The sequence below is a fragment of the Fundulus heteroclitus genome, chromosome 8 (assembly GCF_011125445.2).
Source record: "Fundulus heteroclitus isolate FHET01 chromosome 8, MU-UCD_Fhet_4.1, whole genome shotgun sequence".
Classification (NCBI taxonomy): Eukaryota; Metazoa; Chordata; class Actinopteri; order Cyprinodontiformes; family Fundulidae; genus Fundulus; species Fundulus heteroclitus.
Genome location: NC_046368.1, coordinates 1,317,241 through 1,339,039, shown reverse-complemented (window position 1 = coordinate 1,339,039; position 21,799 = coordinate 1,317,241). Strand labels below are relative to the sequence as shown.

General features: G+C 38.5%; 1 protein-coding gene across 1 annotated transcript in view; it reads right to left on the bottom strand.

The window, feature by feature from the left end:
* The window catches only part of si:dkey-1d7.3 (transmembrane protein 132D), a 48,361-nt gene extending 46,129 nt beyond the window's left edge, over positions 1 to 2,232 (bottom strand). Inside the window, exon 1 of the mRNA XM_012871155.3 lies at positions 1,858 to 2,232. Within this exon, the coding sequence (XP_012726609.2) occupies positions 1,858 to 1,921 (64 nt within the window). The 5' untranslated portion in view covers positions 1,922 to 2,232. The remainder of the gene's footprint in view (positions 1 to 1,857) is intronic.
* Positions 2,233 to 21,799: the final 19,567 nt, after the last annotated feature.

The following is a 21,799-nucleotide window of genomic DNA, read 5'->3' as shown; positions in this document are numbered from 1 at the left end:
GCTTTATACTGTAGGAGAAGCAAAGACAAAGCCAGAATCAAAGTGTTGAAAAGCCGTTCTTTATTTTGCGTGATTGTTGTTTGTCTATCCCTTGATGTTTTATTTGATCAATTCCACATCTGCCATCCTTTTTGCAAACATGCAGAATTTGTTTTTGAATGCTACTTTTAGTTATCTAAAAAAGATGTGAAACCAAAACCTCTTTTTACTCAAGAAAACTTTATACGCATTTCTCTTTTTCTGGCTTTTAAGCATGATTTCATAGGTGCATTTAAAAGTAAAAATGCCATTTTTCAGAGTGATGATGAACATTTCCTCACATGATAATCTAAACAATAAAAAGACATGATTCACCGGGGTATACTGCTTTCTATTTATTTCACAGATCAGACTTTCAAGGAAGATAAAACATATATAGTCATTGCTATTCACTGAATAAAGTACAGATAAAATTAAACCAAATATAAAGACCATTTGTCAGTGCATAAATGTTCATTAGCCATTTGCTGTTAACAATACGATTTTATTGCTGATTTGTTTGCTTTTATTAATACATATTCAGGATTGTAATTACTTATTTTGTTATTTATTTTTTGTTTTTGTTTTGTTTTTTACAAAAAACAACAACACAACTTTTGAAATCCATGGATGGATTTGGTTTGCTAGGAGCTGAATTTAACCAAGTTTTCTTTTTTGTCTTGTGCAATTGTTTACTTACAGTAATGATTAGTAAAAACAAAGGCAACAAAAAAAAAACTGTTTAAAGTAAAAGTTTAATGAATGCTGCTTTAAGCATTTGGGAACTATTCTTTGCTGCCAGATGTTTGTGCTGTCTAGTTTTCTGGAAACGCCGCCTGGTCCCTCATTATTCCACCCCAAAAAGCATGAGAGTTGTGTCTGAGTGTGCAGGGTTGTAAATCCAGCTGTTTAAATAAATGAACGCATAACTTATTATATGCTTACACAGTATTTCAAAGTCCTGACTCGTGGAATGAAGCAAACAGAGATTAGTATATTTCTAAGCCTTTGTTTTAGCCTATAATTTGTAATTCTAAATAACAGTGCTAACAAACAGTGCTGCTGATCAATAGATGAGCAGCGTATTGACCCGATAACATAGTGTGCCATTGTTGGGATATATAGCCGTTTACATTCAACGTTTAAAAAAGCATAAAGGGCTGAACTGCATTACTTAAACTTAGAGTGAGAACACTCTACACAGTAGCAAAAATGCATGACTAAAACTGTGCACACACATATCATGCACAACCAGGGTCAGATATAATACTTTTTGCATCATGGAGCAGCATCACCACATGGAGACTGCCAGATCGCCGCATCCTCATAGCTGCTGATGCAGGTTATCTTTAAACAAGCATAGAAACAGCTGTGCAACCTCAGCTCCAGGCCTCTTTAATCCCACAGATGAAACCTCCTGATGCACACTGGGGAGCCTGCTGTCACTTTCATTTTGACAGAGGGATAACAAAATGGGACGAGGCCACGGGTTGTAACCACAAACCCACGCCCGACAGGAACTCATAACCTGATAGCCGCATAAACCAATAGAATAAAGACACAAATCTGGGATTGTCTGCAAAAAAAAAAAAAACGCTTTGAATGATCCACAAAGAATCTATATGGAAAGCACACGCCTGCTCCATTGTCTTTAATGGTGCTCATTTAGGAGACAAATACTTGTAATAATGCTGCTTGTACAAAAGTTTTAAACACAGCTGAAGCCTTCACTTTCTGCCCATTTTTTCCAATAAGTGTAGAAATTTTCATCTTATGTCAGTTTCAGATAAGGACATCTGTTGAAACAAGTGAACAGATTTTATTTTATAAAGATCTCACCTTTAATAGCTGTAAGAACCGCCACAACTGGAAACAGTGACCTGCAGGAAAAGATGAACATCATTTTAAAAAGGTTGCAAGTTTGTGGTTACTCTCTGCTCTCAGCTCCAGTGCGCACACGGTTAAAAGAAAGTGCAGGACAGAAGTCATAACATCGCCTGGTGTCCGGTTAAGGTCACTCCCTCTGATTGCAGAGGATGAAACAAGAGAGAGAGAAAAAAAAAGAGACTGTTGGTTCCCTTTCAAATCCACCTAAACCGGGTCCCTGACAAGCGTGGAACAGTTTTAAATGCAGAGTCCCGTTTCTTGTTGCTCCTTTGGGAGTGCCACTGATGACTGATACCACAGGGCAGCATCAGAGACGACTTTCCATGATAGAAAATCAGTAAATAGTCGGTCAGATTAAGCAGACCCACGTGGGTATAATCTGCCGGTGTATGAGGGGGAGTGTTGAAGGGGAGGGGGCAAGGGACTTGAACAAATGAAATGTGCACAAGGTTGAAGGATGTGGTTCCTCCATGACTGTTGATTTAAGAAACGAGGATTATACCAACATCCCAAAATATTATGTTTTTGCATTTAGTAAATTTGATTTTGATTTTATATGAATCACGTTTAGCAGCAAAGTGATTCTCTCTCTCTCTCTCTCTCTCTCTCTCTCTCTCTCTCTCTCTCTCTCTCTCTCGCCTTGCCTTTAAGTGTACGGGAACGGCTTCAGATTCTCATTCCACACAGTCCTAGTCTGCCTGAATGCTGGAAAATGAAGGATCACCCATCCATCCATCCATCCATCCATCCATCCATTCCTCATCTTTACCACTGTGTCAAGAGTCTAGCCAACTTGAACTTTGCAGAAAGTAATATGGTTTATGTTTTTTTCTTTTATTTAAACAAAAATCTAGAAATGGACACATATAAATTCAGCCCGCTTTGCTGTGACATCCCCTTAATAAAATGCAGTGCAATCACTTGCCTTGAGAAGGTACAGAATTAGTAAATAGAGTCAAAATGTGTACAACATAATTAACATTTTACATCACATTGAACCTATGGTGAAACAAAGTAGTGGAGGCATCATGCTGTGGGAATGGCTGTCTTATGTGTGAGCAGGGAAGCTGGTCAGAGGTAATATGAAGATCAATGGGGCAAAATACAGGAGAATCAAGCAAGATATCCTATTAAAGCAGAATAATGATAACCTGACAACAGCCAGCTGCATGTCTTGCTCCGCCTAGCTCCACTCACATACATCTGGGACACCGCCATAGGAATTGCCTTTACTGAAGGCTGGGCCTTATCAAAACTCCTTGCATATGATTGGATAAGCCACTTGTCTGTCATCTTTATCGACGTGCTATTTCAACCACTCACACCGAAGCTAACCCATGACGCTGATGAGACCGACGCAGGAAAAAAAAAACTTTTTTTTTTTTTATGTGTTTGCGGCTCTAGTGCAGGGTTTCCCGCAGCGCTATTTTGGCAAGGCGGCCGCGGAAAACGTGTCGTCCACCCCCCCGCTCAGCGAGTCGGTCCGCCTCGCATAAGCAAATTCCTGCGGGAAACACTGTAGTGGCACGCGTTTGATTGACAGTGAGCTGACAGGAAGAGGGGGGAAGACAGGCGGCAAAGCGCCGCGGGTCGGAGTCGATCCCGGGCCGACCGCGTCGAGGACTAAAGGCCTCCCAATATGGTTCGCGCTAACCGCTAACCGCTCCGGGGCGCGTCCGCGTTGCGCGTCCGCGTACGCGCCCCGGAAAACAAATCTTGCCAAATCCGGTCGGGAGAAGGGCGAAAACATGGTTTCCACCAACAAAAGCCTTCAGAGCCGTTCTCTGATGTATTTTAATGAAACAATATCAGATAGATTGGACAACACGGAAGAAATAGCAGCATCAATGCTAACGCTTGCTTCCTCGATGCGAGCCGCCATTGTTGTTGGAATCTCACGGTGGCTTCTCCACTACGTCACATCCATGAAACACCCGCCCTGCGTCCTGATTGGCCAGACCAAAAATTTGGTTGGGGAAATCACTTTCAATGAGCGATGTCCCAGATGTATGTGAGTGAAGCTAGGCGGAGCGATACATGCATCTGGCTGTTGTCAGGTTAGAATAATGATGCAACTTTGGCTCAGAAGTGCATAATACATAATACAGAACGAAGTAGCTTTATTTAGGGCATGGTGTGTTTTATAAATGACAAATGTTAGATACAACACTGAGTATTCATCTTTTATCGAGCAGATTTTTTGGTTTCATTCATTCAAGAGAGTGGAAATTGGAATAGACAAGCCAAGCCAAGGACTTTAAAAACAGCATGGCTGACCAAAGTGCTGAACAAAAATTAACAGCATACATGATAAACGCATACAATAAGTTACAATAAACTAGAGTGAAATACAATATAAAACATGTAAGAATATTATAAGCAACTTGAGTAAAACATAATAGAAAACACTTAAAAGATGTAAAAAATGTAAATAAATTGAATAAGGTGAGCTATGTCATGATACATCAAAAGCTAATGAGAAAAGGTGGCTTTTCAGAGCAGATTTAAACATGGACAGTGAAGGTGCCTGTCTGATGTGTAACAGCAGCAGGTTCCAAAGCCTTGGAGCTGCCACAGAAAAACGCTCTGTCCCCTCTGAGCTTCTGCCACATCCCGGAGAAGCTGGTCTGCTGACCTGAGTGAGAGGGAAGGGCGATGCACTTGCAGAAGCTCAGAGAGGTAGACAGGTAGGAGCCCGACCAATCAAAGATTTAAAATCAAATAAAAAAATCTTAAAATGAACCCTAAACTGAACAGACAACCAGTGCAATTAGGCTAAAACAGAAGTTATGCGCTTTCTCTTCCGTGTATCAGTTAAAGGCGAGCAGCTGCATTCTGCACCAGCTGGAGACGAGACAGGGTTGTCTGGGATACACCGTAGTAAAAAGAGTTACAGTAGTCAAGGCGTGTTGAAATAAAAGCATGGATTACAGTTTCAAAGTCCTGTTTTAAAAGAGTATGTTTCACCTTGTCTCAGTTGATATAAACTGAATTTCACCACTGAACTAATCTAGCTGTCAAGATTAAAATCATTGTCCATTTTCACACCATGATTGGTGATAGTGGGTTTTAGATACTGATCCAGAGGACCAAGCTATATAGTTGATGACCCACTGGAGACCCGGGACTAAAAAACAAATCCTCTGTAATTTCATCCAGGCTTCTAACTTCCTCAAGGTGCAAGATAATTTTTATATTTTGGATTTACCAAACAATTCACCGATTCATTTTCTACAAAAAATCTGCCCACTTTGTTTGGTTGCATAAAAAGATTGTGTTTTTCATCTTGCAGGAAAAACCAAAGAAAGTTCACAGAAAAATATTTCTTTTCATAGATGATTGTTTTAATACAAATTATGTTTTTGTAAGAGTAAAGAGTAATTTTATTTGATGATTTTGGCCAGAATGACAAAAGGTTATGGACATCACCATGGCTGCAAAAGACTGGAAACCTGTGAAAAAGTGAACCTTATTGCTGTATTAAACGTAACATGACTCACAGAGCTGTGCTCTGTGTCAAAATTCTTTATGTGGGGGAGCAGGCTGTAGGTCAGGGTCATCATTCTGAAGAGGAGGGAGGCCAGGGTGCCATGCCTCAGTGCCAAGTTGTGCAACACACCACATGCTTTGACGATCTCCTCACACCTTCCTCTGTACTCTGGGGCAAAAGAGTCTGCGGTTCTCATACTAAATGTTGGCGGTATGGAGAAATCCTGAAACATGTGTATAGGGTAAGGTAAATGTCAATATAAATGTATGTTTAGGTCTCTGAATTTGTAAATATAAGTCAATAAACATGAATAAATTCAAGATTTGTATTTGTTCCTGGTTCTCAACTCATACATACGTGTGACATTAGATGTTTCATGTGAGAATACAAGTTTAGAAGTTATGAATACAAGTTTACAACATCGAATTTAAAGTATGAAGTATGAAAGTATGAAGCTACAGCCCCTGATTAAGATGTTTTATGCTCCTTACCCGTTGGTGGCAGTAATGCACCTGATTATTTTTCATCAATTGCCATAAACAATGAGTAAGAGAAAGAAGACGAAGAAAACAGTACTTACATTTTCACAGATGAAACACCTGTTGTCACATGTCATTTCTGCCACCAACTGGTAGGGTGTGTAATTGCTTCATCAAGGGTTGTAGATTTGTTCTCATAAATTTGTGATTTGTACTTGTATTTTTGCTGAGTTGTAATTTGGTAATTTGTAATCATAACTTCCAGATTTGTATTCTCCCAGATGAAACATCTGATTCCACACGTATGTATTAGTTGACAGCCAGCAATAAATACACATCTTAAATTTATTCACTTTTATTTAGAAATTCAGAGACCTACACATATGTTTTATTTTGACAGTGATCTTACCGAATAAGTGCGGAGCAGAAAACAATTCAGACGTACAAAACCGTGCGTAGACAGGAATATTCACAGAGTGGTTTAAATCTGATTGAGGTTGTTTCCATCATGGCGAGGTGTGTTACGTTATTGTATGAGGCTTAATGTGATTCTATTTGCTTGTGTGGGTTTGACCCACAGCAGAACAAACTCATCAAAAAACTTCAGCTTCGAAGCTCGTTGGGTTAAATAAACCCGGATTGAGTCTGTCCCAGTGGTACGCTGCTGTCTTGTGTGCACACATTTGATTCTGAGTAGTCTTTGCTATGATTCAGTTTAATAAATGTGGAATCCAGCCACTCTTGTTCTGCACATTGATCTGAGATTTGTACCACTCTAAGGAGCGTCTTATTTAATAAGCCTGGTATGACTTCTCGCCTCTTCGCCTCTCCACTCTCCAGCATTGCCCCTAAGCAACCGTTCTCCGAACAAACTACTCGCATTATGTGCCAATTAAGCCCTGTGTACCTGGTGCCTGTTTCATTACAGGGTGGCGAGAGTGCCAGGGTGTCATCGTTAAGCATGCACATATATGAGGTGAGTAAACGCTTTCTCACTTGACTGCGGAGGCTAATTAGAACAAATATGGGACTTAAGTGAGATATTACGTGATCTCTAAATGCTCGTAAAGTTTTGAGAAACTTACAGACAGTTGTGAGCTCTTGCAATGCCAGAGTATTGCACCGACTACATTTTGAAGCCGTTGAGCTCTGATTTGAGTAGTTTGTCGATGTGTTTTGGCTTGAAGATACAAATAAAGCTGATGGTGGCAGAGGCCACTGGCAACCGAGTCTGGGAATGTCTTCAAATCTCAGTTGTTGTTCCAGACATGCAACCTGCTGCCGGTACTATTAGAGATGACAGAGCGGTGATCAGACTTACTTTGTTTGGCTGCAGCTATGAATGCAAAGCTGCTGCCAGGTGGCTCAGAAGGCTTTGGAGGTCATTTAATATGGAGCAACACATGTCGAGATCCTAAATCCTGTAAATATTTATGAAATTAAATAGAAAGCTGTGAGTCATGTAGCAGTTAGAACTGATTAATAAATTACCTGAGTCACTACTGGCGGAAGCCAAAGCCCAGTGAGAGATTTAGGAAATAGACAACAGAAATTCACATTGTAAATTTGCCATAATTTATTCGTAGTGGCTCTGCCAAGTCATAGTTTTAAATAGCAGCATGTTACTGGAAAGGATTTGAGAGTACATTACTTTATTCCAGGAAAACTTTCCTTTTGATAGATGACAATAATACATTGCAATATATTTTAAACTCCCTGTACATTTAGTGTTTCTATACTGTATTTAATATTGAAACATCACTGATACATAAATAGTTTAAAGAAAGCACTTTCTTTCACGGCCATACAAACGTATCTTATCTGTGTCACAGGTCATGGCACCTGTTAAAAAATGAGAACCAGGGTGCCAACTACAAATTTATCATGAAGCTGTTACAAAAAAAAAAAAAACAAAAAAGCTTGTAAGTCTCATCTACAGAACAAATGAATATGACCTGAACATATCTGGACAATAACCTGGAGAAAACCCATCCTAGCACAAGGAGAAGTTGGAAAACCAACATAAGAAAGCCAATAAGCAGATCCTCTCTCTATGGTCTCACATATACTATACTAAAATGAAATAAAACCACATTCCTGCAACACGTTCTCTTATAGAGATTTAACAGTGCTTCTTCCCTACTATCTATTTCATTCTGTAAAATGCCAATACTACTAGTCGGTTGACAATTATTGTCATCTCAAGGCAGTTTACAAGACAATCAGGTCCAATTTGTATGCAGTTTGAGTTCAGCTTGGCCTCAATTCAATTCAAATCTAATTTATTCCAACACATTAAAGTCAAACAGTCTGGTTCAGATGCAATTACCCACAGTGCAAAGTTATTCAGATGTAGCTGATTTCATGCCAGCTGATAAAAAAGTTAACTATCAAGGGAAGCCCAGCGATCTGTATCCAATCATTTACTTTGCAGTAATTCCTTGTCCTGAGTAAGCATATGGTGAAAGTGGAGAGAAACAAGTTTACTGTAAAAGGAAGAAACCTTCTGCTCGTTGAGAATCAGCAAAAGCAGCCACCTACTGTGGCTTTGTCAGGATGAGAGGAAAGCAGGAAGACACAGACAAACTATGGAACTGGTTTCTATGGGAAAGAAAACACACACAAAGAGGTAATGGCCCCCATGAAACTCAGCATAGCACAAAATGGGTGTAAAAAATTGTGTACTTTCTAAGGGGAACTTAGCAGCTTAAAAACACAGCAATACTAATACTAATACTACTACTACTACTACTAATAATAATAATAATAATAATAATAATAATAATAATAATACAGTAAAAAAGCAAATTGTCATGGTTGTCACAGTTATTGGTTTTTGTTTGTAGTTTGATTCCCGGTATCTTGTTCTCCTCAGTTACATTTAGACTGGTTTTCCTGTTCCTCTGTTGCTCTCTCTCTCCCCCTGTTGCCACTAGCTCTCTCTCTCTCTCCTCAGTTTGTCTCCCAGCCACTTCTTCACACCTGTGACCAATTAGTCAATTTCCCCCTGCCTTTCTTCCAGCTCCTATCCTCCTAGTATTTAAGCTCCGCTCCTTTTTCCACTCCCTGTTGGTTTCTACTGTTTCTTCCTGTCGCCTTGCCTGATCGTTTCTTCGTGCATACCCCAGGTCTACGTTTTTGCTTTGCTATGGCTCCTGCGTTTTCTCCAGTGTTTGTACGTTGTTTTTGGATTTTTCATTAAGCTCAACCATAACGGCTCCCTGCCTTGGTCTCTCCACATTTGGGTCCTACAACAACCCCCATCAAAACGTGACACAAATACATCTTAAAAGTCCAACTGGGAAACAAATTTGAACACTGATGTGTTACCGTTGATGTCACGTTTGACCCGATGAACCTTTTACCTGAAGGTTGACATCCACATGAACCGTTAGTGGTCTTTGTGTCCTCCATGTTCACCGAAGATGTCCTGTGATTAGTAGATCTATTGCCCTTTACAGACAGTAATCCAGCTCTGTGATGGATCGTGAACCACACCAATACTCCATCTTAATAATTCCTTAATACCGCTTAATACTGCCCATCAGCTAGATGGCAATACATTAATTTCCATGCATCCATCCAGAAAAGATGGGCTCCGTATCATCCTGTTGATGGTGATGCATGCAAATGGCAGGGATCATGTGAACTGATTGATTACAGAGCAAGTGCCCGCGTCTATTTCACTCATAAGTATTTAAGAAGCTCTCTGAGTAGAAATCATTTCAAACGGCTTCAGTATTCTCTGATCTCAGGGGAGTGCTGGGGTCTAGTCTCTGAACATAAAGCTGTCGCTACACCTTTATAATAAGACTTAACAACACAGCGAACCAGACAAAGGCCAGTCTTTTAACACCCCTCAGTTGAAGTCTGTGGACACCTTCCATTCCAAGCTGTCTCCGCCAAAGATGAATCACCAAGGCGGGACCTGTGGCCCAACTTCCTCAGTTCACATTCCTCCAACGATGATGAATGAATGCTCTTTTCGGATCATGGCTGAACATCAGTTTCCGACCCCTGCGGGAAGTGTCTAAAAGGGGGGGGGGGGGGGGGGGGGGATGTGTCCTCAATCCCACCAGCAGCCTTCCCACAAGGTACTGAGGGAAGGCTAGTGCTGCCTGCCGGGTAATGCAGAAGTGCTGGAGGTGATACACAAAAAAATGTTAAAAATGTGTTAAAAATATCCCTGCTTACAGGACCAAAAGATACATATAAAAATGTTGTTCCTGGATGTGAGTATACAAACATGAGGCCTTATTCCACGACTGCACTGCAAATGTGGGTAAATTCATTCAATCTAAATGGAGCACAGAGATAAGAACCCTGCTGTGGCCTGAAATGTTGCAGGTGTGGCAAGCAGTTCTTGATTAATCAATCCACCACAAATTTGCTTAGCCCCATGCAGGCTATTCACCACAGGGGGCTAAGCATAGACATGGAATTGATTCAGTTTCGGCAAATTCCTAATCTCGTTCAACTTTTGAGGAGAGGGGTTTTCATCAGCAGTCAGTATCTTACCTGCAGTAGACAGCTTTCTGCCTTGGCCTGTCAGAAAAGAGTCAGTTTCAAAGCACAAGTTCTGCCACCCTAAACTAACTGATTTACAAAAATATCTTAGTGGTTCATGCAAATGTCATTTTCTAAACTGCTTTTGCAACATGGCAAAATCCATCCATCCATCCATTTTCCATCCATCCATCCATTTTCTGATCCGCTTAATCCCTCATGGCGTCGCGGGGGTTGCTGGTGCCTATCTCCAGTGTTCACTGGGCGAGAGGCGGGGTACACCTTGAACAGGTTGCATGACAAAATATATAAAAATATTTTCAAAATATAGTTGGTCTAAGATTTTTTTAACTAATAATGTTCCCTGTGAAACATGGGCTGGAAAACAACAACAAAGCACTCGAGGATAACCAGAAATAATGCTATCAAATCATCATCAAAAGATTTACAGTGATTCAAAAAAACTTTACTTTAAAATTGTTTCTCTTGCATGTTTTTAATTTGCCATTCCATCTTTCAGATGAAATATTGTGACAGATTGAATCGTCTTTTGTTTTAATAACCATGGACTTAACTCGCTAATGATCATCTTCTGCATCAGTAATGGTGGTTTGAATGTTATAAAGTAGGATAACATTAGCATAAACTGCTATATTTTTGACAATGCAGTTATTTTATAAAGGTTGAAATCAGCATTGGAACTTGTTCTGTTCTAACTGGCTGTGAGCTTAACCAAGCAATTAATAAATTGCCATATTAAATTTAGGAACAGAAAATGGTTCCTAAACATAATTTAAGCATTTCTTGAAGATGGAAAAGAGAGATTGCGGTCCGTAGTATAAACTTCATTTGCATTTTTTATGGTTGTACTGCAACATATTTGCACTCTTACGCAGCTCTGCAACTAGTTAAGTTGATGTAACATGTTTACTTCAACTCAATAATGTTTGACAATGCTTTAGGGAATCATTTGTTAAAAATACACTATTAGTTGTGAGTGATGTTTGCTTTAACTGGTTCGTTCAGTTTGCATTGAATTAGATTAGAAACTGGATTGTAAATTGAAAAATGTATCACTATAGATATTGATACCGTTCAGTACAGCAAAAAAAACTTTACTCTTCTGTTCTTTACTTCCTTTTACGCCCATCTGTGCAGGGTCGGCAGTAATGGTATTTCCAGCAGTCATTGGGCGAGAGGCGGGGTCCACCCTGGACAGGCAATCACAGTGACTTCCTTATATTAAAGGTGCATAGCCCCATATAATTTGACTTTTTTAATGTATGTCTCAGTAGCTCACTCTGGTTACATACAGAGTTTTTATCACATCCTGCTGGCGTATTAGTTATTATTTTTGTGTTTTTACGCTTTGTTTTTGCTCAGTTTGATAGTAAATAAAGCCTTTCGTGTTTATTTTTAATAACAGAGGAAGTACAACTCTTGCGCATGTGTAGCAGGGGATAAAACAAAGAAGCGGCTAAGGGCTCTAAGCATCTCCCAGCGAAACAATGCAGAATGGTCCAAGATCCAGTGGAAAAACAAAAGAAAACAGGAAAGAATTATTCTAAGAGGGAAAATACTGGAATGTCATTGGGAATGTAGTATGAATGTTGGTGTTCACTGAAGCAGAAGCAAAAGCCGACAAGGCTCAGATGTGACCGCAGAGTTGATTGACGTGAGTAAATGTTCTGATATGAGGCTCTTAAAGTTGCTGTAGATCAATTTATTTAATTTATAACAGTCTTCGATCACGCCGAGCTGCCCCATGCTGTTTTATTATTTAAGGCTTTATGATAGTTCTGGGATACCGTCGCTAGACGGCCCCGCGTCTTTTTATATGTGCTCATCACGCCCGCCGCTGGATTCTTATCTATCCTCAAAAAGCACTGTCAAAACGATGGAGGCTTGGTGTTTATATCTTTATTTTATCATGATCAAAACGATTTTTGTCGCTTCTATAAGCATATGACGTGGATATATAACTTTAATCCACATTTAGATGATTGAATGCTTATCACTAAAGATTAGACAGTGAATGCTTATAGCAGAACGTCTCCTCAAAACACCTGATCTATCTGAATTAGACAGTTTGTGCATTTTGTGGAGATATTGGCGAGAGCATTTGCAAAATGCCCAAGACGGGAAATATTTCACATCTGAAGATATACATGTGCTGGTGGGGTGTGATTTAAAACTCAGCTGCAGAGGACAAGTGATGCATTGGATCAGGGAACGATAGCAGGTAAGGGTGCCTGGCACAACCAGTGGTGTGTTTGGGGTCAGACTCCCAGTCTTTAGCTACAAAAGTGGGAAGAGGCCATCAAAAACCAACCAAAATAAAAAAAATACATAAATAAATATTTAACTCTGGCAGAAGCTGCTGAAGGTTACCTGTTGTATGGAAACCAGTAACACATGCTACAGTGTTTGTTTCCTCTGGCTAATTTTATTTGCATGTATTTGAATTTTTTTTATTCATATATGAAGAAGAGGCCTTCTACCCATTTCAGCCAGCCAGCCTGCCTATAGAGATATATTGCAGTCTCAAACGGCCTCTCCACATATCAAAGTCAAATTAAAATATTTTACCTGGAAGATCCCTGCTGTGGTTTTGGCAGCATGAGGGTCAAATGAACGACCAGTGTTTAACTGGCACTTTGAGGTTTCGTGAAAGGCCAGCAAGAGATGGATGTCTCCTCGTGCCCCCCTCTGGTGACATGGTAGGCAAGAAAAAAAAAAAGCCAGTGATAGAGAGGTTACAACGGGAAAGAATTTTAAACATCCATTGGCCCGCAGGGACGCCTCGGACTTACAGCTCAATATAGATCTGCTGGAAAGTGAGGGGGAAAAAAATAAGGGTGAGCAGTGGAAGAAGAGAAGAGGAGCTGGCGGATAGAAAGAGAAAAAGAGGGAAGGAGGATGAACAGCGAAGGGGCAGCGGAATAAAAATCTTTCAATGTTTTACCAATTTCTTTCCCCTTCTGCTTTACCACCATGAGAACAGAATGATTGTTTCAGCATAACCCTGCTGAGACAGTCAGGGGTGTGGAAGTGATTGAGGTTGTATGAATCAACATCCACACTGAGCAAATGGCAAAAAAACAAACATGCACAGTGTGACGAGGAGAATGTAAAAAAGGAAGAAAAAAAAGTGCCTGGATGACTATTTTCAAGTTCAAGCTTTTAGAAATGTATTTTTTCTGACATGGTGTTCCTGTCTGTGACATCTAATTATATACATGCTGCTATAACTTAGAGACCTGTAGGTTTGCCACTAAATGTGGGATTTTTGCCTCGCCTCTAAGCCACAGGAAAACCACTGCTGCCCTCCAGAGGATTGAGAAGAAACAGCAAGTGAAAGGTCTGGATGATAAGCATCCGTTTTCTGACTATTATTACAAAATTAAAGGTTTTTATCGGGTTTTGACGTTTTTTTGCTCACTTTCTCTCAACAACACAGTTATCATTAATCAGTATCTGGAGTGAAAACTGTAGCATTGTTTTTCCTGGTCTAAACAATAGCAGTCCAACATCACTAACCAGGCTTATCACTGTTTTGATAGAGGGTAGATTCCTACATGGTAAATAATTCACTAGTTGCTGTAATACAGTAATAGGTGGCTGAGAGCTCAAACGGTCCTGACATGCACACTGCTGATGGTCTGTAACTCAATCATTTATTGAAAGGAGGATGTTCAAATTAATAATGATGTTGAGTTCAGTGAGTGAGAGTATTTTGTTCTGTCAAACAGGTTGCTCTTATTTAAAGTAGAAGGCCACAAATGTTTCAGCGTTTTTGATTAAAAAGTGGAGAACAAAAAACATCAAAAGAAGTTCAGAGAATCATGGGCTGCTCAGCTAAAATGTATTTATAGGCTTTAAAAAAGAAACAAAAGCCCTAAAGATAATAATAATAATAAAAAAATAATAATAATCAGCTCCGAGGTGATCGAAGAAGGTCTACAGTTACATATGAGCAGTTAGGTGGCACTTATTTGAAGCCAAGCTGTTAACTAGAAACCCCTCAAAGTCCCAATTGTTGAACAAATGCTGACGAGGTTATGGTTTTCCAGGGAACGTACTGATTGGGATAATGAGAAAAAAAGCTAATTTTATAGATCGATGAAACCAAGATTGTTCCTTATGGGTTGAAGGGCTGAGTCAGACAAACACCAAACACTGCAGCAAAGGGGACATGTCAGGCAAACTGCAGTGCAGAAAATTCAAATGTAGTCGGTCCAGGAGCTATGTAGATATATTTAGATTCTTTTTGGGTCATATCTTTCAAGCTATTCAGTTTTCTGTTTTCTATTGCTTGTTTTTTTATAAAGCATCACCGTCGAAATTTTGTCCCGAGTATTAGTTTAATTTGTGATATATTAAATTATTTTTAAGATCAATATACTGCACTTCGCATGTTTCCATGCTCCGTGCGGGACATCCTTCTCAAAAACTCGGCTATATACTGGAGAGGGTCAGATCCATGTGACCCAGAATGCCGCTGTACTGCGGCTTGAGCTTCCTGTAAACACGAGAACTAACCCTACATGCCTCCATTTTTTCCTCATCCTCGAGTCAAAGTCTGTCAAGGCCATGGTTATTACGAGATAAAGTAAATATAGTTCACAAACCTGCATGTCAGCTCTTCTCCTCTGTTGAAGTTCCTGCAGCCTTTAATAATCAAATGACTGAGCCCGTGGTCTGCTCGTCTTCCTCTCCCACAGCTGAAGCTCCCCCACCCTCTCCCTCTCCCCCTGGCTCTGCCTCGTCCTCTCCTTCTCCCTATTTCAATGGGAGACTGAGGACAATCTAGAGGGATGAGTGTGGCCTTGTCTTTATAAGTAACTTTATGACTTCTCAATCTGCTGGTCCCAAGTGGTCTGCCAACCCATTCCAAAACACAGAGGAAAACTATTTAATTTTACAACAGTGCAGTATTGCCAGTGGCTTTCAGGGGCACTTAACCTCGAAGTTACAGGTCTAGCGCCCCCATAGTACCTAACATTTAGATGGTGCTGCTTTAGCTATTACATCACAGCATTTGCTGTGGAACTGCTAAACAAGGTGATGAAATTTTGGCTTACTGGTCTCGCAAATCTGCCATTTTTATTTCTCTGAGCAATTTTGTAGTCCAAGCTGAAGGCTGCCAAAGCTAGAAGAGGATAACTCATCAGTTGTTCATTACACCGTCCTCCCAGCATACTGCAAAAATGGAAGAACGGGGTGGAGTGGAACGCTATAGATCACAACTGAATGATTTCAGTATGGTGGTACATGATATGTAGATGTGTCTCATACTATGGTGTTGGGCCGATATATTGCAAACCTGGGATACAGACTAAGTTCATTACAAGAAAACTGAGATCATTTTTGCCTTATGCCAGAGAGGAAATGCCCTTGAAATTCATTTTTGCACATAATATTGACCTCAAACCCACTGTGAGCAGCACGTTCGTTCCAGACCAACATGATCAATGTTGTGTCGTGGCCAACCCAAACTATTACAAAATTTGTGGCGTGTCATCAAACCAAGACCAAAAAGCCAAGCGATGCAGAGAATTGGTGAAATGTAGCCCCATCAACCTGAGCCGGAATAGCTTTTTTACAGGTGCCAAGAGTTGGTTGGCATGTTATGCAACATACATACGAATTAGAAGCAGCTTATACAGCTATTTTTTTATTCAGTGATTCACAGGAAAGCTGGATGTTTCAGACTATTTCGTTTTACTGATTAAATATGGGGGACACTGCTATTTTTCCATATCTAGGTGCAAGAACACTTAGATGTGGTTTATAAGAGAAAATTACATCTTACCACAGTTTCCTCTTCACAGCATTTCAGTATTTCTTTCTGCTGATACTACTTTGTTTATTTGAACTCTTAAATTTGATCTTACATTCTTTCTTTATAGAGTGCTGACACTATTCTACTGCGTAGTAGTATCTTTCGTTGCATTTCCTTGTGATGACTCCCCTCCGTGGCCACTTGTGACTACTACATCTTTGTTCATCCGTTTATTCCTGTACTGTACAGGTTTTGGGGGCTGGTGGGATAAAACCCATTCCAGCTGTGGTCAGTTAACACAAAGAGTCAATATAAAAATAAAGCAAATGAAAAAATAAAAATCACAACACAGCTTTACAAACTCTTAGGGTCAATTTAGATTCCTAAATTAAAATACAAAAGCATTTTGACCAACCACCCAGCCTACACCCCCAAAACTTTATATGAACCCAATCAAAATTTGCATGTAGACGGAAATCAGCTGGTGCAAAGAACATTTGAAGAGTTTGACCAAGAAGATATAATTATGGACAAACACACAATCAATGCATATTTCAGTGCTGGATCCATTTCTTCATCAGATTTTTGTTCTGTGCCACCTTCAGCATTTACATTTTTAATTTTAAGGTGCTGGCTTATCTTATATGATTCTGATGTTGCTTTCCAGCAGCAGATCATACTATACTGGCATCAGCTTGGCTCTTTATATACGGTCATATTCAATAAATTGAATTCTAATGAGGCTCATTAGTCAGATTAAAAGTACCTTTTTAAAATAATCACCCTTGAGCAAGTATTAAGCCCACATTACTGTATTAGAAATATCTTTTTTTATTAGTCTGATGTGGTATCCTAACTTAATGAGTCGTGTTTTCATTAGCTGTAAACAGAAAATCATCATGATCATTCTTCACTGAAGAAAATGGCTTGGAAGCATTTGTCTGTGTGCCATTAATCTATATAATGTGTTTCACTTAGTGAATTGAGTATCTGAAATCAATTAACTTTTAAATAAGATTCTAATTTATTGAATATGACTGTATAACGTCCAACCTCTTTACAAAGCTTGTTTTCCCCACCTGCCAGCGGTTTGTGTTCATAAACAGAAAAAAAAACGTCTGCACTGCAGAAGAGAGATCATTTGTGAACCGAAGTAAGTAGTAACTGTTTATTAAGTTGTTCATCAGAGATAAGGAGGGATAAATTGCTCTGTTGAGGAGTTTGAGTGGCTTAACGCATCATCAGCTAATCAACTGGGAGCATTTTGTTTCTCACCCTTAAGTGCAAATCACAGAAAATGTGTTTACAAGAATGCTCATCCTCGGGGTCAGCCGTCAACATCATTTAATGCTAATTTTGTCTTATAAGTTTCAAATTTCTCTAATAACAGTAATGCTGATCAGACGAACTCATCAGTGCAGGAAACACCAAACTCAACTGTCTCTTTGTTAATGTTTTAATTTGAATACATTTTGGTAAATCAGTGATTTGGCTTGTAGTTTAGATTCATGATCAGACTGAATGAAACCCTTCGGATTAAGCTTTCTTGATTTGTTTTTCTTTTCAAATTGTTTAGGTGCAAGCACAAAAACCACAGAATCAACAAGAAACAAGGGTCACATACTTGTAAATGACACCCAAAGAAAAAGGAAACAGTACCATATGTGCAGGATATTTTTTCAGTATTGATACTCCTTTCACATTGCTTTATTATATTTTTAGGTATTTCTATCTCATTTCCACTCAGAAGCAAACTTTTTTGTTAAATAAAAAAATATTTAAATGTAAATCTGTGAGGTGGTTGAATAACTACGGGCTTAATTGAGTCAAAAGAGGACTTCTGGCTACTATGCTAATACAATACATTCAAATAAAAATACCATAAAACTTTTTTTTTTTTTTTGAAAAATATCAAATTTAATTTGGTTATAAAAGATGTATTTTTCCACATGTACACTCACACATGATTATCATAAATACCATCTATAACGATTTCTCTTTTTTTTCACAAAGCAAGCACGTACGGTGGACTGATACATGTGATTTCAAAGGACACCATTGAGAATGCTTGGAGTCTTTTACACAGAGAGGAAATTTCAGTGCAATTTAAAAATAAAAGGCTGTTGGGAAAAAAAGTAGAAACATTTAGAAATTATCTACAAATGGATCAAAGTACAAAAGAGCTACAGCGTTTGGAGACACTACACCCATTCACCCATTCGGGGAATATTTTGGTTTTATGACCATCTTGTTTGTACAGTTTTGATAGATTGGATTTCAAATTGTACAAAGAGCAGCTTTAGAACAGAAGAAATGAAACATAAATCTGCTGCAAGCCAAATGCTTCCCATGGTCAATGCATGTCAGTGACAATATGGAGAAAGAATGATGGTGAGAACCTGGATAAAAACAATAAACGTACACCATTCAACTGCATATGCAAAACAAGGATAAATGGGACATGGTGAAGTTTTATTTATTTATTTTTTGCATTTAGTTAAAGCTCTGACTCATGCAATTTTATCAAGTAGAAGTTCAGTTTTTGAGAACTGCTTGTCATCCTCATGACATGATACTCCTGATACAGTATGCGGAGCATTTTCTTGTGCAATCAATGTTTTTTAAAAATAACCTTTTCACAATATTTTCATCAAAATGCATAAGTTATGTTTCATGGAAATTCAACAATAAGGGTACGACGATGGCTCAATATGTGTTTGTGTTAAACCTCCTTTATGATGAAAGTAATTAAAAATTCAGGATCTTAATAATTTTCTTGCTTGTTTTCTTATTTACTTGTCAGTTTCATGTTGCTGCAGATCTATGCCTTTTACAATATATGTGGCTGTCAGATTATCAGATGTTATTGGAGTTGAATTTGACATTGTGAAATGAGAAAGAAATGCAAATCTAGAGTTAGAAGAGAATATACTCATACAGGATGTCCCTTGATATTTGTTGCCGCCCATGTTATTTGTTTATTTTTAGGGTAAAACTAAAAATACTCTTTGATTGCTGTTTTAATATCCGGTGCTTGTTATCCCATTATAATGTGTATAAAATAAATGACTTCTGTTATACTTTTTTTTTTTTAGCTTTAACAAATTCTTAAAAACATCTAGCAGATATTCCAGAAGTTCATATTTATATCTGGGGTATGGATATGACACCACCTTGAGGCTTTTCTCCACTTAACCGCTCTTCAAAGCAGGAAAGAGAAGAAAACATGCAATTCAATTAAGGGGCACGTGCATTGGTCTTTTAATATCAAGAAATGGGTTTAGAAAGTTGCAACTTGCCTAAAATTGTCCTGTCAGAGTGATGCTTAAAAAGTTCAAAACAACTGGAACTATGACTAAAAACTCTCGACAAGGGTATACATTTATATCAGTGATAGGTATAAATATAAATATCACTGTTAGAATAATGACTAACATGTCTGAAATTATGCTACTGCAAGAAATTGATTTGTTTTTATGCTGTTACATATTTTTATCGGGAGTGTCAAAGAAATTTGGTAGTAGAGCACATATTTTTGATCCGCCTTTTTTGGAGCAACTGTATAAAAATGTAAATGATCTGATGGCTGTAACAAATATTTTACTCAACAGAGATCATAAGAATAAAAGCATAAAGTTATTTTGTACCAGATTTTTTATGTGATCACACTAATATGCTGTTTAACATGTATATTATGGGTAGTATACTAGTTAAGGTTCTTCAATTGCAAGTAAAACAACCTAAACAATACAAAATTCAATGTAATTGAGACCATATTTCATCAAAGACATCATGACAGAATCAAAGAGCAATGCATGCCTCGATTTCTTTTTAATTTCAGAATTTTTGTGTGGTTTCAGTGTCCCACACACTCTATATCTGCGCAATATCAACAAACAACACAGTGCATTCAATGAGAGTAGCAGAATATTACTATACGAAAAAATATATAAAAATTAAAGTGCAAAACACAAATGCATCACATGTCCACAGGCACACAAACTATGTCTTTATCCAGTCAAGGAAAACATCCACTTTGTGCAATAAGAAGATAGACACAGAATTTTCTCTTGAACTAGGCGTTTCATGACAGTTTGACAGCCAAGACGACAAAACGTTACTGCTCTAAGTTATTTATCCTAAAAGTGACAAAGCACAGGGGATCAGTCATGAAACAAAAACCCGTTGTAAGTCAGTCTTGCAATCAAACAAAGAATGTCGTGGTCGTGTTGTGTTGAAAAAGGCCACTGAGACGGCTGCGCTTGCCCGCCATTTAATGCCCTGATGCCGATCTGCGGTCATTTCTGTAAAATTTCCTTTTTCATTGAAACATGCACACTTTTGAATGCAAGTTTGGTAAAAATAGGAGTGTGTCTCCTTTTCCAATATCTGCTACTATGTATAATAATATTGCACAGAGAAAAGATTATATTTCGCAGCCAGCATTGCTCAACAGAACATATAATAACAGTGTAGTGTAATTAAGATTTCCTCAAAAGGAACAGGTTTTCTTTCCTGGGAAAATAATGGATTTAAGGTTTTGGCTGATTAACCCTCTATGGTACACATTATGCTGCCAGTTAAAAAAAAAACACATAAACATAATCTAAACCAATTTATAAGGTTGCATAAGTGATGCATGAGTTTTGGTTTGAATATTATTTAATTCATAAACATACTTTAATTTGCTTCCAGGGCTGAAAATACAGGCCTTTTTTTATATGAAAGCATTTTCAAAACAACTCTTATAGTGTTGCATGGAGACAATGTTATGAGAATAAACTTAACAATCAATTAAAGGGGACATATCATACTTTTTAGTTCTTCTTTTTCACATTTAAATCATTCAGCTGCGGTCTACATAAAGTAGAACTACAATCCTTTGGTCTGAATTCCTTGTTAATTTACACCCATGTTCCCCCTTCTACCCCTGTTCTGAGGTACGTCACTCGTTTGGGTGCTGTCTCTTTAAATGTAAAGGAGGCTGTAGCAGAATATAAAGATATCTATGCGGGACCTGGACTGACTACATTCAACTTTTCTGCACTCCCAGAGACTCCAAGTACACAACAAAATATATTTAAGGGCTTAAAAGGTGGATTATGCATGATATGTCCACTTTAAAACTAGTGTCTTCCAAAGTCAGTCATAACTATTAACTTCAAATTCTTATATGTCACCAAAGATAACCGTTATGTTGGTAGCAGTAAAGTTAAATCCAGGATATTACTAAAGACCAAAGTTTACCATTACATTAAACTTATCATTTCTACACATTTCCATTCATTTAAAGAATGAATTCAGCCTCATTGTAATCCCCTTTAAGGAAAACAAAGAAGAGTAGAAGTCATATTGTCCATCTATTTATTGGTGCATGTAATACCTCCCCCTGTAATTTCACCCACTCTACCTTCATCCTCATCCTGATATCGCTCACATCCTCACCAGTCTCACTTTCCCTGACAACTATTCTTACAGCTCATGATCTTCATCACTACTTGCTCAATTGGAGGTGTGATTTCTACCGTGTTATTCCTACAAAAGGTATTGATCAAGGCTGGATTAATTCTGTAAATTGAAAAAAAAATGCAAGGAAACTCTAATAAATACGATGGGCAAAGTTCAAACTAGAAA